Source organism: Archocentrus centrarchus, chromosome 1 (assembly GCF_007364275.1).
Source record: "Archocentrus centrarchus isolate MPI-CPG fArcCen1 chromosome 1, fArcCen1, whole genome shotgun sequence".
NCBI lineage: Eukaryota > Metazoa > Chordata > Actinopteri > Cichliformes > Cichlidae > Archocentrus > Archocentrus centrarchus.
Genome location: NC_044346.1, coordinates 32,328,224 through 32,344,707, shown reverse-complemented (window position 1 = coordinate 32,344,707; position 16,484 = coordinate 32,328,224). Strand labels below are relative to the sequence as shown.

The 16,484-nt window shown below is 42.1% G+C and overlaps 1 protein-coding gene across 1 annotated transcript; it reads left to right on the top strand.

Annotated features, from left to right (window-relative positions):
- On the top strand, positions 1 to 14,681 carry cep170ab (centrosomal protein 170Ab). Its single transcript, XM_030742442.1, has 20 exons — positions 1 to 103; positions 1,258 to 1,338; positions 1,631 to 1,776; positions 1,899 to 1,988; positions 2,286 to 2,364; positions 2,576 to 2,634; positions 3,068 to 3,230; positions 3,887 to 4,024; positions 4,134 to 4,586; positions 4,702 to 5,060; positions 5,152 to 5,277; positions 5,389 to 5,521; positions 7,208 to 8,674; positions 8,867 to 9,110; positions 9,347 to 9,455; positions 9,638 to 9,799; positions 10,204 to 10,292; positions 10,667 to 10,760; positions 12,850 to 12,901; positions 13,080 to 14,681. The coding sequence occupies exons 3-20, from the start codon at positions 1,672 to 1,674 to the stop codon at positions 13,340 to 13,342; spliced, it is 4,185 nt and encodes a 1,394-aa protein (XP_030598302.1). The 5' UTR covers positions 1 to 103; positions 1,258 to 1,338; positions 1,631 to 1,671; the 3' UTR covers positions 13,343 to 14,681.
- Positions 14,682 to 16,484: the final 1,803 nt, after the last annotated feature.

The window sequence follows — 16,484 nt, the reverse complement described above, 5'->3', positions numbered from 1 at the left end:
GCAGTGTTGAAGGAGCTGGGCTGGGCAACGGGATTGCAGGAGCAGCAGCATCGCTGTTCATAACCTTCTGCTCATCGGATGCTGTTTGCCCCTAGAGCACCTGGTGAGAGAATTTTTTTTTTTTGCCCTTGTTTTATTTCCCTAACAGGACTGCTCTGGTGCCTTTGGTTGCTTTCTCTGGTATAAGGATGGAGACAGTGAAATGAGCTTCGCTGTTTGTGCGACAGACCTATACGTCGCCCATAACGGTCGAGATCGTGGGACATCAGCAGGCAGCATCCTAAACATGATTTGGTTGGCTTTAAAACACGTGATAACTGATATCTGTCTAATTTAGCCCGTGTTTGGCTCAAAAGGTGCGCATAAAGGGATGTGCTGAACGTGACAGATTAATGCACGCTTCAGATGACATGTCGCTAATAAACGTTAGACTCATTATAGCCAATCTTGTATTTATACTACAATCTGTGTAATATTTGGATAACATTAGATTAATATTACTGTATGTAATTCACTGGGATATGGTATCATTCCTAAATGGCTCCACGATGAACGCTGGACTGAGACATGGCCTAACTGGGCTAATTTTCAGGCTCAGTCATTGGCTGACTGTAACCCATCAGCTGCTGCCGCTTGCAGGCTCAGTTGATGTGTGGTCATTTGCAGAGGATATTCATATCAGAGAGTGGGTGAAGCCGTGTGTGATCAAGCGTCTAAAGAGGAAATCTGGGCCACTAGGAGCCATCCTACTGCGAGATGGACCACGTAGTTCTCCGTGGGGAGACCGGAGGCTGTCAAGTCCCACTGGGATTGCGTTGACGTAGAAAAAGGAGCCTCAGATATGACAAAGTATGCGTAATTAAATCCTACTAATTCGCCTATGACTCCCTCAGAGCGTGAGTCAGCAGGCCTGCGTGCTAATGATGCAGGGAGAGGACCGGGTGTTTGTGTCAGTGAAAAGAGCTGTTGTGCTGTTTTGTGTGCATGGGAATCCTGACAACTGCATGGAAATCATATGAGAGAATCATGGGGAGGAGAGAAGTGGATTTTCTATTGCTGTCTTTATTTTCTCTGTTTCGCTGACTTCCTGCCTTTCTGTGGGTGTGTGTGCCTGTGTTCTGTGTGGCTCAGACGTTCTGGATGTGATTGAATTAACTGTCATAATACACGTACCATCATCTCTTTCTTTCTAGACATGCCACCCTCACCTCCACTCACTTTTTGCACAGTATCCGACTCTTCTTCTCCCTTTTTCAGTGGTGTGGGCTGTGAAACTGATGACAGGACAATCCTGCTGAGCAATTCACTTTGGGAGTTTAGAAGAATGCCTAAAATACTGTAAGCTGCTCCTTTGGACTTAAAGTTTTTTGTTTTGTTTTTTTTAATTCCGTACGTGGACTGATAAGCATGTCATGTCCTCGGGTGATAACCAAAATAACTACTGCACATATGATACACAAGCACACACACAAGTAATTGTGCTTGTTGTAATTATAAGAAACAGCATGCCTCACCCACTCTTGATAACAATGTAAGAGTATATTATTTCATTGATCTACATACATTTTTAATGGCCTCATTAATAGATTTATAACCATAAACTGCAGTCTGACACTGTTCTTGTTTTCAGCAGGATGCATTAAGGGTCACAAGTGAACTTGTCAGGCAGAGATGAGTCTGACTTCCTGGTTCCTGGTAAGCGGTGGGGGGACACGTCACCGTCTCCCCAGGGAGATGATCTTTGTAGGGAGGGACGACTGTGAGCTTATGCTGCAGGTACAGTACTGTAACTCCACCATACACGATCTGAGCTGTCATCCTTCCTCTGGCTGGATTACTATCTGATGCACTGAGATTAGTGAGGATTACAGTGATTGACTGGATTTTGTATGGTTTAGTCCCGTAGCGTGGACAAACAGCACGCTGTCATCAACTATGAGCCGAGTACAGACGAACATAAAGTTAAGGACCTGGGCAGCTTAAATGGGGTGAGTGCATTTTTTATGTCTATATATCTTGAAGGGGCCCCCTGGCTGTTTTCTTATTAAACTCTATATCAAACATTTCCCAGAATGCATACGTATTCTGGGAAATGTTTGATATGTGACTAAAGATTTGGTACAAAATTTGGCACTTGCTTTGCAGCACTCTGCGTTATAGACACACAGCATCATTTTGTTGCACAAGCACTACTAAGATTTCAGGAGATTGAACTTAAAATAGTAGATGATCTCGGTTTTGAACAAAGTCTTTCCTAACCACACTGTTTTTATATTTGTTCACAGACATTTATCAACGATGTCAGAATACAGGAGCAAATCTATGTCACACTGAAAATTGATGACAAATTGAGGTTTGGATATGATATCCTTTGAATATGTTCCTGTGTTATCCTTCAAACCCAGTGACGCACAGCACGAGGTCAGTGAACATGGGCAGCACTGTAACTTTATCTGTTCTTGAATAGCCTGTGCATGCTCATTGCACTCTGCCTACTGCATAATAGATAAGGCTATCAGTGCAGGATTCTCATCGCTGCGAAGGGCTCGTCATCTTTTACCTTAACTTGTCTCACATACCAACCTGTTCACTGTTGTTCGAGGAGAGCTGCATATTCCTGAGGAGGCCCTAAAGGTTAGATGGCATGCTGTGCAATGAAAAAATATTTGCTAAGGTTCACATGTTTGCAGACAGTGTAAATAGTTTTGTTTAAAACAGGACAGGCAGAAACATCTTGTACTTTTTTCATCAGTTAGCAGAAATATCTTAGCGAATAAATCAAAGAGTTTTGCTGAACTGAGCAAAATGACTTTTTGAGATTGATGAATCTGCTGTTTCATCACCGAAAACTGCCCAGGTAGCTGCAAAAAAGTACAGATTTCAAGAAAGTACAGAATGTATGTGTAATTCTATGATATCACTGAGATTAAAAACAAAGAAAAAGTATACACTTTTTTTGATGCTCTGAAACAGAATCTACACCAACTATATGCATTCATTACTTTGATGGTATTGTGTAATCTGTGTCTTTCTTAACTCCTCTTGCTGCTATTATCTCATGTGTCAGCATGAGAAGTTTAGCAGCCAACTTCAGCTGAACCAGAAGAAACTTCCAGAGGCAGAATCATCCAAATCGCAGGTGAAACAATCTGAGGCAGCAGCAGCGCAGGTGTGTGAGGGAGCCGCCGCCAAGCCGAGTGAGGCCAGCAGGTCAGAGGAGAAGACAGCAGGTAATTGGACAGTTGACTGACAAGCATTCCTGGCCAGTTGAGGCCTGTTCCCTCTTTATTTCATGGCAAATTAAACCAATAAAACACAGTTAATTCCAAATGCTGAACTTGCATTTGGTAGCCACTGACTGGATTGCTCAATATGAGGTCCAAAACGATATAGATGTAAAATCTTTAGGAATGTCCAAATCAACAATCTGGTACATTCCTAAAACAAAGGAATGCAGCAGTCCGCTCAGCAACACCAAAAGGCCCGAAAGACCACAAAAAAACAGCTAAAGTTGATGATCACAGAATTCTTTCCATGTTTGAGAAAAATTCCTTCACCTCTAGCCAAGTCAAGAGTACTCTCGTGGAGGTAGGCGTGTCATTGTCAAAACCATCAAGAGACACCTTAATGAATGTAAATGCAGAGGGCTTTTACCACAAGGTGCAAACTGGCTAACTCAAGAACAGTGCACTGTTTGATTTAAAATCCATTGTGGGTGGCAAAATGACAAAAATTGCGCTAATACCGAAATCCTTAAGGGTGGCAAATGACAGGCAGTAACACTTGGGGTGTTGCATTTAACTGACCTTTAACTCAAGCCCAAAAAGTGGCCCTAAGCTGTGATAAATGAAGGTGCACATTCCTATATTTGTACTGGTTTTGCCAGGGGATGTCACAGTGTTGCACAGGGGTACCCCCCTGTATGGTCAGCCCGCCTGGTGGGGAGATGGAGACACTGAAGACCAGCATCCAGGAAAGCCTGAGGACAAGAATTTAGACCGGAAGCGAGAAAAAACTGAATCAGGTAGCAACCAATATTGCTCATTATCAGTTTTTGTTTGTTTTACTTTTTATATTATATATTTTGTAAACTTTGTGGTGCCAAATAGCTATCTTTGTATTAATTGTGACAGACACTAAGAAAAGTGCAGAGATCCCAAAGTGTACTCTGCAAACAGCCTCCAATCAGGAGCCTAGCTACTTTGAGATTCCAACAAAAGATGATCCCTCAGCAAGTAAAGTGAGTGGTGAAGCCATCTCACGAGAACAAGAGGCTGTTGCTTCTGCTGCTGCAGAGCCTGTCCATGGCCATGCCTCCTTCACCATTGAATTTGACCCAGGGGCTTCGGGTAAAGTAACTGTCAAAGATCGAGTTCCAAAGGTAGGACCAGAGACCAGGCCACGCCCTAAAAGGGCTGTCGGGGAGGAGCTGAGTCCTCTTCAGACAGCCATGGTTGCAGCAGAAGTCAAAGTTGCTGACTGGCTGGCCCAGAATGAGCTGCCATTGGCTCTGAAAGAGACTGTTGCAGAGGATGATGGGGAAAGTGTGAAGAGCGATGTGCCTGTACACCTGCGTAGTCTCAAAGGTGTGTGTATATGATATATAGTTTGGTACAGTATACAGTTACATGCAATATTTAGTTTATTACTGTTATATTACGTTTTGATCTGTTACATCTTTCTCCTCGCCACAAATTCCAGGCAGTAAACATGAGGATGGCACTCAGAGTGATTCAGAGAATGCACTAGGCGAACAGCGCAGGGCTGCAGCACTAGAAGAGCGTTCATGGGGACTTTGGGGTAGCGCAGGGATGAAGATCAGAGAGGGCCGTGCAAACGTGCCAGAGGGTCTCTTTGCAGAGGAAGACAGTCCTGCACGTCGTCGCAAACCTTCAATTTCCAAAGTAACAGAGAGGCGACGCGGCTCAGCACCCCATCAGCAAAGTGGGCGTGAGGAGTGCTATCATCATGGAGATGATTATAGTGATAGAGGGACTTATACCATTGAGCTGGAGAATGGAGATCATGAAGAAGAAGAGGCTAGGAAGCTGATTGACAAGGTAAAGAAGGGGAAATCATACCTCTTTTTTTATAGTATATCATTAATCTTCTGATCATATTATGTTTTCTTACTTGCGCGTTATGTGTTAGGTGTTTGGTGTAGATCAGGACTCTGGGTGTGTGTCCAGGATGGGGAGTGTTGACCAAAGAGAGAAACTCACCTCCCAGAGGTCTGGCACTGGAGACAGAGGAAAACCTGGACGCATAGAGACAGAGGTGCGAGAACCACTCTTCTAAATTATAGTCAGTGAGCTGTCCAGTAAACAACTAAAACTAAAAAGAACTAAATGACATGTTTTTGTTTTATTTCCACATTGACTTGTTCAGGTCTTGTCTGAGGAATTGATGGTGGGTGGTCCTCGCTGGGTGTCGCAGTGGGCTACTCTAGCTGCCAGCCACATTAGGACTGACCCTGAAGGGTCAGGAGGCGAAAGCCACGTCATGGTCACAGAGGACAGAGGTATTTGGTTTAGATTTACTCACTCTCAAAGAAGGATTCCTTCAACCATAAAATGTTATGGACATTAGAGCTGTTAAAAAAAATGTGGCACACAGTGTTATGAGAATGTGTTTCTTTTTTTAAAGATTCAGGTACACACTGGCTATTTCAGCTTTTTGTTCATACAAAATTTTACTGTGTAACCTTTTGCTGAACAAAGTCCACTGTGGCCATAAGAGACGGTCACAATTGTGGATAAATGGTAAAACAAATTGTAAAAGTAGCATAATAGAGAAGTCTCACAACCTATTCTGTATTCAATTACACAGTTACACAGCAGTATTATGCTTCTTTTTTTCTGTAATAAATACCGTATACTATTTCAAAGGTGGATGCTTATATTTACAATTCAAAGAGTTATCCACAGGAGGTACAAGCTCACGTTTCAGACTGCTCTAAACATTCTGTTTCAGTTTTTAGCTCATCCGGTCCAAGAACCAATGAGCTCACGCCGTGGTGAGGCGTCCGTCGTTCATTTGTGCGTCAGTCTGTCCACAATTCACAAGAATGCTACTCCTCCGAGAGTATTATAGTCAGACTTTAGTGAAACTTGCACATCATGATTATCTGATGTGTCTCCACCCAAACTGTGACCAAGGTCACTTTAGTCATTTTACAGGCACTTTTCATGTGTTCACATATTTCCACATTTCACGTGTTTGCTTTTAGCCATGGTTGCTACTGACCACGTAGTCATAATGATCCTGAACTCAGACACTTTCGTTTGGTGGTTAACGATTAATTTGTCCTTGGTATGACTGTTTGCAAGTCTACGTGACTTCTTAATGGATTTTAATTCTCAGTAGTTTTTGCCATACAGCCAACCAATGACAAGAAAACTTATCACTTTTTTTCTGTACTTTCTACTCTTGGGTCTGTGGACAACAAATAGAGTGGCCATCTTGGGCACATGCCTCTGGCTCTGACTCAGCAACTCCAAAGTCCTGCAGTTTAAACCTATTTGCATGGGACAGAAACTCAGAAGAAAGTTTGTGGTCTTCTTAAAGGGAAGGGAGCTAAAACAGCATGAGTCAGAAAAAGGATGAACTGCTGGGCTTCACTAAGGCCCAGCATAAGATAAATAAGGATTATTTTGAACTGTGAATCATGCAAAGCTACTCTAGTAGAGTCTGAGAATTGAAAATTATAGAGCTGTAAATGAGCAGAATAGGCCTCCTTTGGTTTAGCTAACAGAGCTATCAAGCTGCTGATCATATTATGCTCAGTAGTGGAGCAACAAACCCCACAAGCAACTTTTCCTATCTGAGAGATTTATTTCTATTTATTTCACTAATATAGTAACATGCTGTGGTATTAAAGTTTAAGACAACAAATGTTGGCTATTAGCAAAATAGAGTCATGTGACCACAGTGGCACCTGAAGCATAGGCTTCACATTAAAACATTAAAATAGTTCAAAATTTTACATGTGTAACACAAAACTGTTTTATAAACAAAGTACATCCTTTTTGGCAGCCACCATCTGCTAGACAAGTTTTTTGATCTGTTAGTTTTTTTTCTCTCACACTATCTGAATTTTATTTATTAGTGTTTTGTTGCCTCAAGCTTCAAAAGTTATTGAACAAATTTATCATATCAACCACCATGTGTATTACACATTTTAATAAAATATATTCTCTCTTTTCAGCTGATATAAGTGAATCCAGCCACTCAACCTCCTTTGCCTCCACTGGGTACACGGAGCGCAAGAGGAGAACCCTACCCCAACTTCCTGGCGAGGATCTCAGCCTAGGAAGAAGGACCCCAGGCTCAGGCCTCCGTACAGATATGGGGGAAAAACAGGACACAGAGCTACAGGAGAAAGAAAACCAGGAGGAAAAGCTGAGCAGGGGAAAGACTCGACCTGGTCAGTGCACAGGAGGTGTGGGCAATCACAGTGGCAGCCCAAGTCGCTCCTCACCAGCCAAGTCGCAGGATAGTGGTGGTGGGAGATCGAGTCAGTCGGGTGTGTTGACAAAGCTCCCCCCTCGTCCACTGACCAGCGGGGAGAAGAGAATGGAGGAGGTACGGAGGAGGAAAAAGGAAGAGGAGAAAGCCAAGGAAAGTAGTGGGAAACCACTGTTGAGGCAGGAGAGCTTTACTGTGGAGAAACCAAGCTCCAATGTCCCAATAGAGCTCATACCACGTATTGATGCGCTCACAGGTAGAACTCAAGCTAGAGAGACTGGCATGGACAGCATCACACTGCAGAAAGATTCAGAGGCTGTGGCAGCCTTTCTAGAAACCACTGTATCAGACCAAGGTGATCCCCCAAGTCAGTCCATTGAAGGCTCCATGTCACCAGAGTCAGATGTTGACACGACAAGCACAGTAAGCCAGGCTGAGGGAGCAAGGAAAGTAGTCCAGAAACGCAGAACCCTAGCAGGACAGCAGAAAGAGAGAACTGTAGTGTGCTCATCTGCCAAGGGTCCCACTGGTGGCAGGGAGACCCAGGACAAGAGGGTCAAGAATAGAACATCTGGTCCTTCACAGACCAACCGTCCCTGGACTTCCCTGGATCTCACTGATGATGATGTCAACTCCAACTCCCTCCTATCAGACTCACAGCCCACCTCCACGAAAGACTCCAAAAGCTCACATGCTAGAGCCCAGGCAGGGAGCACAACTGTAGGGACCAGCACCAAGTCTAGCCGGGCTAAGGTCACTCAGGCTCCTGCCTCCTCTGCCACCAGTAAAGCCACCAGTGTTCCCAAGCCCAGGCCCACCAGGGCATCCTTGTTGCGGCGAGCCCGTTTGGGGGATTCCTCAGACACTGAGCCTGCTGATCTAGACCGGATGTCTGTGGCCTCCGAGGCCTCCACTGCTAGCTCCACATCCAAGACAGGCATGGCAAAAAGGGGTATGTCCAGGATAGAGGCTCTGGCACAGCCAAGGAGGCCAAGGGTGGGCTCCCCGTCTGCCCAGAGTGACTCAGAGGCCACTGTAACAAGAAGTAGAGGTCTTGGAACCCGCAGTGCTGCAGGTGATTATGGCATCAGGCAAGGATTGAGAGGGTGCAATGTGACTTCAGTGTCTGGACCCAGAGCCAGAGCTAACAGTGCCTCCAAGCTGCCTGACAAGAGTAAAGGAACCTCATCACATGCCACACCTGCATGTAAGTGTGTAAGACTGTCACATTCTGGTCTTTTCATGTTCCCATTGATGCTTTCACTGCCAAAAAATTGTACAGTTACCTGTGATTATCTAATTAAAGAACCAGCCCTTTGTTAAAATTGAACACTTAATTCATAAGAAATCATCTGGCATTTTAAGCTTCATCTAAGCTTCAATACCATTCTTTCCACAGCTGGGACTCGGTGGCGCCGTGTACCCGTGGAGTATGCGTCCACCTCAGAGGATGAGTATGGTTCAAATCGTCACATATCCAAGCAGGGTCACACACGGCTATTCCCGTCTACTCGAGTAGCCCAGCTTGGAGGTTCAGCTCCAGCAACCCCTAATCCTGCAGGCCTGACTGCCCTGAAGCAGCACTCTAGGGAGCAGGATGAATATATGAGAGACTGGACGGCACACAGCGAGGAAATAGCCAGGTACGTAGGTGACAAGTATTCCAGTGCATTTTGAGAGCATGAATGAGTCAGATAGCGCTATTCAAACACACTTCTCCTTCTTTAGGGTACATGCCTGTTATTGCTTCTTTTTCTTCGGTTCGGGGTTGCAGTTCTTTTTATTGATTTTTTTTTTTTAAGCTGTTATTTAAATTTTGTTAAATAAGTATCACCAAATAATAAAAAGAACTAATATTATACTGGCGTTTGTCCAACAGGATTAGCCAAGATCTAGCAAAAGACCTGGCCATGCTGGCCAGAGAGATTCATGATGTGGCAGGGGAGATTGACTCAGTCAGCCCTGCAGCCACTGATCCTGGAGCTCTGGTATAGTTGTTGAATTTTAAACTAATTATAGCATACAAACAATTTATTAATTTAATGACACCCATATTAACCCTGTTCTTAATAAAATAGAGATTATTAAGAAGTCAGATTACATAACATGGACAGAAAGAAGGATCTGATGAAATAACATCTATTTTCTATGCATTTTATTTCTGTTTCAGTTGGAGGAGCGAGTGTTTGATGACAGTTTGGACCTGGGTGGCCCCTCCACAGAGCACAGTAGCATTCTGGGAACCAATGGGCAGTCTGTGGAGCTTCGACCTCGTGGATCTGGTGGACAGAGTTCCCGGTCCATCCGCCGACAGACATGGAATAGAGATGATGTGAGTCCTTGCTTCAATTTTAAATATAACTTACTCCTTATTATATGGCCTTTTATGTACCATACTGCTATTGCAGAGTTTGGATTTGATATGATTTTCTCTATTTTAAATATGGGTTAGGGTGAAACTCTATAAACCAGCATACACAACAAGTTTAGACTTATACTGAAAAGTCTGAAAATGTATAGCAAAGCTTTCATCTCAGACTGTGCCACTATTTGTCACTAGAGGGCGCTCCATACATTTCATTCATCCCTTAACAGACAAACCTAAACCTAAAGCCATGGAACAAGCTAATAAATTATATCTGCATCATGAATGGTCTAAATGTAGCAATAGTACAGGTTGTTAGCATCGTACCATGTAAATGAACCCCTTGAAGTGGTGTTATTTTTATCTTTCAGGCGGTCCTAGACAGTTTACTGCTAGCTTCTGTGACTCAGCTGTCAACCAGGATACGCAAATCTGTTGACAGAACAACCTGCAAAATAAGGTGAGCATTGTAGTATTACACTAAACCACACATTTGTTCACGTGTTATTGTAGTTATTTATTTGATCTACCCATTAAAGAGGTACTGCATGATACAAAGATTGTCTCTGTGTATTCAGATTCTTGTCAGTTTTTTGTTGTAAATAGGACACCTGGCACTATTTGAATGGCACATCACACAGGTTTATTCTGCTACCCAGATGCATATTTTTCTCATTAGAATGACAATTCAAAGGTCTTTTTAACTCCTACAATTTGCAGATGGCATCTGAATGAAATCTCTTAAGCAGCAATTTATGCTTTTAACGAAACTTATATTGAGCATGTTTTATGTATTTCACTTTTATCTTATTTTTGTAACAACCTGGCCTCCAGGATCCTCTTCAAGGATAAAGAACGAAAATGGGAAGAGATTGAGACCAAACTGCAAGCAGAGCATGACTCCTTACTGCTCAAGAGCTCAAACAAGGTGATGAATCTGCTGAGGTCTTGTGAGGCAGACAAGACTGTGATATTTATAACCAAACAGGCAGGACTGTTCTAGAAATGAAAATATTAGTCTAGCATTTGTTCTCTCATTCAGTCCAGTGCTGGTCCACACTGATATACACTGTATTGTCAAAAGCATTCACTCACCCATCCAAATCATTGAATTCAGGTGTTCCAATCACTTCCATGGACACAGGTGTATAAAACCAAGCACCCAGGCATGCAGACTGCTTCTACAAACATTAGTGAAAGAATGGGTCGCTCTCAGGACCTCAGTGAATTCCAGCGTGGTACTGTAATAGGATGCCACCTGTGCAACAAGTCCAGTCATGGAATTTCCTCAGTACTAAATATTCCACTGTCGACTGTTAGTGGCATTATAACAAAGTGGAAGTGAATAGGAATGACAGCAACTCAGCCAAGTAGTGGTAGGCCATACAAAATGACTGGGGTCAGTGGACGTTGAGGCACATAGTGTGCAGAGGTCACCAGCTTTCAGCAGAGCCATAGAGAGCTTCTTGGAATGGTTTTTCATGGTCGAGCAGCTGCATCCAAGCCTTACATCACCAAGTGCAATCCAAAGCGTCAGATGTAGTGGTGTAAATCACGCTGCCGCTGGATTCTAGAGCAGTGGAGACGTGTTCTCTGGAGTGATGAATCACACTTCTCTGTCTGGCAATCTGATGGAAGAGTCTGGGTTTGGTGGTTCCCAGGAGAACGGTACTTGTCTGACTGCATTGTGCCAATTGTGCCAAGTGTAACGTTTGGTGGAGGGGGATTATGGTGAGGGCTTGTTTTTCAGGAGTTGAGCTCGGCCCCGTTTCATGCTTCCAACTTTGTGGGAACAGTTTGGGGATGGCCCCTTCCTGTTCCAATATGACTGCGCACGAGTGCACAAAGCAGGTCCATAAAGAAGTGGATGAGTGTGTTTGGTGTGGAAGAACTTGACTGGCCTGCACAGAGTCCTAACCTCAACCTGAGAGAACACCTTTAGGATGAATTAGACGTCAGTGTCTGACCTCACAAATGCACTTCTGGAAGAATGGTAAAAAATTCCCATAAACACTCCTAAACCTTGTGGAAAAGCCTTCCCAGAAAAATTGAAGCTGTTACAGCTGCAAAGGGTGGGCTGATATCATATTAAACACTATGGATTAAGAAGGAAACGTTACTCAAGTTTGTATGGGTGCGAAGACAGACGAGCGAATACTTTTGGCAATATAGTGTATTTTAAATGAACGGATTGCAATGGAGGAAAAAAAAAACTGCCAGTTTGTAATAAGTTTGTGATCTGAATCATCTTGATTTTATATGGACAGTAATGTACTGAACATTTTGACTCAATAGATCGCTGACTGCAAACTCTTGTTAAACACATTTACGTAGGCATAAATTTTGCAAGTTCAATGTGATTGTTAACTGTGAAGGTACTTGGTACCGTCATAAAACAGTGGATTTTTATCCAATCATCACAGTATTTACTTTTAGCCATTATTTTTGGCACAGTTTAATTCAACCAAATTTCAAATTGAAAGACAATGTACTATGTCCACAGTAATGAAGTATTTTCCATAAATATACATTTATATTATTAATCATTTAGCCTTTTGTTGGATTGAATTAATTCAATGGTGTATCAAATCCAGTCCTTCCCTACCATTTTCTGATTACTTACTCCAAGCAATCATAGTGAGTGCTCACTTGGAGAATCAAATCAAAGATGCCTCAGTTCTGCATATGCCCTTTAGATTAATGTGCAAATGCTAATTTTAGTATGTAGCCACCAAATGTGGTTATTTTATTTAAAAAAAAATACTTATAAGCTCACCTCCACGTACCTCTGCCTCTCTTCGGGGCAGGATCATAAATTCTGGCTTGATATTCTGGCCTCGTGTGAACCCCAGAAAAGACATGTGTGTATCCAGGACACGAGTTGCAGGGCTCGTAAAGCATTACTGAATGTAAAGGGCTCAGCTCCAAACTTTTTCCTGAAGCAGTGAAAAGATTAATTGACTTGATTTTTTTTTTGGTGTAGGTGCATTCACTTAATCAGTTTGCTTTCTTAACAGGAAGTTTCAACCATCATTCAAGATCTGAAGAGGGTTGAAAGACAACTGATAGGTATGGTTCTTCCTATGCTTCTCTTTAGCTTTCAGAACAACAGCTTTAAAAAAGATCATCCAAGCATGAAATATTGTATTGCTGCCTGTATTCTGTAGTGTTACGGCAGTTTAGTAACACTATGGGAAGAGTTATGTTATATTAAGCAGGACTGTTTTTGTCTGCTCCAAACTGACAGTGATTGACATGATGGTAGACCCAGATGGTACTCTGGATGCTCTGTCCAGTCTGGGCTTGACCAGTCCTCTGGCTGACCAGAAGATCAGCTTGGGGGCTCAGCAGAGGGCATCACTGTTACAAACTGAAGCAGCAGCTTCTTCAAATGCACTCTCCGCCTCCAGGCCTGAAGTACTGTCCACTGAACCCACTGGGACCTCAGACCATGCAGAGGTGTCAGAAGGAGATCCAGGGCTACCGCAGAGCTCTAATTCCTACAACTGACACTCAACAGGGGAATAATTCATAATGCATTCTATATATTGGACATATCCTAAACCCTCAAAACAGACCCTGGTGTGAGTTTTTTTTTTTGAGATAAGATGAGGAGCCGGAGTGATGCCTTTTATATGGAAAAGTCTATCTGTTCTGTCAGGCAAGCTAAATTATGCTAGGACTCTAAAAGTCCAATGCTGTCAGAGGGAAGCTCTTGAGATGACAGCTCTATTATATGAAAACATTACACTACTAATTGCTAGGCTAACAAAAAAGCTTTGACATATACAGTAACCCATCTGTGTTTCTGTGTTGCAGCTCATTCTCATTATCCATCATCCTTTAAAACACTTGAAAAAAAAAATGACAGATGTGACGTTAAAGCTAAACTTACCAAATTCTCTTTTAATTATTTGACTGTTTTTGGCTTTAAATCAGCAAAAAAAGGACTAACCTTTACCTTGCATTCTTTGCAAGTGACACAAAAACCTGTCGAACCCAAACTGGAAAGGTGCAATAGTGTCAAAAAAAGGAGCCGAATTTAAAAGTGTTCTTCTATCCTGCCATAGAATTATTTATCAAATTATATATTTTTGTCCTGTTTGCAAAAGCAATGCCGAAGGTAGCCTCAGTAATGATTTTCCACCAGAAATGGCCTCAGTGCCTATTTGCTGGGAAAAGAACTGGGTGTGTGTATGATGTACCTGTGTCTTATTATACAGTAGTTAAGTTTAAAACTTACATCCATGCCTATTTTCCTGTGCTGATGAAAGATAGACCCAGTGTGTTAATGGAATCTATGAAATCAAATGTAGCTCCCAAAGTAAGATTTTTCCTCTTCCTAAATGTATTTTGTCACAAGTGCCCTGGATCAAACAATCATCACAGTCTGAGATAATAGCGAGTGCAATGTATGTGAAATGGTGAGGAGGTAAAATTTGTTTGTTTTCACATTTCTAAGCTGATATATGTTGCTATTATTCTCTGAGGGACCAGGATATAATGCACCCTAATGCCACTCCTTTATCATGTTTATGTTTTCGACCAAAAGCATGGTTTCGAGCCAGCTGTCTATAGACAAACGGTTTTATCAAACTACTTTCTGATTGCAAACTAAATGTGTTTGAACCAGCATAGACAGGGACTACCTCCAGGTCCTGCTTTGTGTTGCTGAACGATCCACCGTGTAATGACTGGGTAGGTTTTTCCGATGTCTTGCCTCATACCAATGTTTACATATGAATGTATCCTGATCAGAACTGTTGAATAAGGTTTTAGCCAAAAACAACTTTAATAAAGATGAATAATTGCATCTTCAATTTTGTTTGAGCATTTGAAGAATTTTCGTTTGGATGTTTTGTATGATTCTTTTTTCTTTGTATTGATGTTAGGTTTCAATGTCAACCTTGCAATATATGTGTTTTACTCATTTCCAATAAAATGCATGATAATCATGAGCTTTTAATCTTTTTTTTTTTTTTTTTACATTAATTCAAACTTTATTGCACATTTTTGATATAGCGGACAGTTTCCACTTTATGATAGTTCATACTTGTTTTTGTCAGCTTTTCTTGTACATCACAGATTCAACAGTTGTTACAGATATAACTCAATGTTGTGTATAAGGCTCTTAAAAGTGGCTGGGTGGTGAGCCAACACAAAATAGCATGGATTCAGTGACTGGGCCTAACTTCAGACTCTATCGGGTAAACTAGGGAGGATAAAAAAATGACTAAATGTTACGTAAGTTGGGTGCTGACAACCAAAGGTTTCTGCAGGGGCCTGGGTTTAAGTCCAGCCCCAGATCATTTCTTGCATGTTATTTATTGTGTCATTCTCCACTGCTTACTCACTAGCTCTGAGCTGGAATAGGCTCCAGGACATATCACAACCCTCAAATGGGTAAGTGGAAGAAAATGGGTGGAGGACAAAAAGGTGGTTGAGTTTAAATCCAGTATTTCTGCAGTATTTCTATGTTTGACATTGTATTAAAAAAAAAATTCAAAACTTGATTAATAATTGTTGGCTCAGCTTTGAGTTCAAAACTTATTTGTCTAACTTAAGTAATACTAATTACTTAATTACATTTAAGTTCCCATTTCTTGCCCTTCATCACCTCACAATCTCTTCTGTGCTCCCATCCTTCCACCACAACCTGCCCAATCTCCCACCCCGTCTGGCTTCACTCTCACTCACTGTAGAGGAAAGTACACACGACAAATTAGGTTTTAGAGGCCTCACTGCTGGAGTTGCTGCACTACTAATTGTATGTCTCTAGATATTCTGCTCCACTTCCTTAATCCTTTAAAGCTGTGTCAGGGTTTTTCTCCCTTGCGAACAACTTTCACCGCAACTGCTGGTGCACATCAGGGCTTCTGCAGGTGTTCCCCTACTGTAAGTGCTAACAGTGTGGCTAAATTGTTCCCTCTTACTTTCATTAAGTTCAGGTTCCCTGTGGGCTTTAACACCCTCACACTGCATTTATTGCATATAAATAACATATTCATAACACTAGCTTTTTTCTTTTTAGCTCTGAGGTGTCTGTCTGGCACTTCTTAAAATTAAAAGTTATTTTTAAACATATAAAACCTTGAAATTATTTATTAGGTCATGCAAAACTTACATGCTATGCACTATAGACTAGTTTCATTTCAAGTGCCACTGACAATAGCAATCCCATTGCCTCGGCATGAGTAAGATGTAGGATGTTACACTGTGCCTGTTTAGGCTGCTTGAGTCATTTACATATTCTGCAGTTCCACACTGATGAACAATCATCAATGTGGAACTGCACTGAGAGGAGAACAACAGGAGAAGAGGGGGAAAAAAAGGCTTTGTCAGCAAAGTGGATGTTCGATCAACAGCAGGGTGGTAGCGAATGCAGAAATGGTGCTCAAAGAGAGAATTTAGACAGGTTAAATGTAATTATTACTGATTAACACATTGCATTTTATATGTTTAAACTGGGAAAAATGTGGATACAGTTTTATGGAGGATAAGCACACAACTCCTTGTCTCTGAGAAAATAGCCCTTATCTCTGTTGCTCTATGCTCAATTAACACTTTCCTGATGAGTCTCAGTCACTGGACTTGTCCATTATGATCCTCATTAGTTTTCACAAGAATGATGTTCTAGGATTGGCCTGCCTTC

Coding starts and splice junctions, on each gene's coding strand:
- cep170ab (XM_030742442.1), top strand. CDS start 1,672: ATGAGTCTGACTTCCTGGTTCCTGGTAAGCGGTGGGGGGACACGTCAC. Junction 1,989..2,285: donor ACCTGGGCAGCTTAAATGGG/GTGAGTGCATTT, acceptor ATTTGTTCACAG/ACATTTATCAACGATGTCAG. Junction 8,675..8,866: donor ATCACATGCCACACCTGCAT/GTAAGTGTGTAA, acceptor TTCTTTCCACAG/CTGGGACTCGGTGGCGCCGT.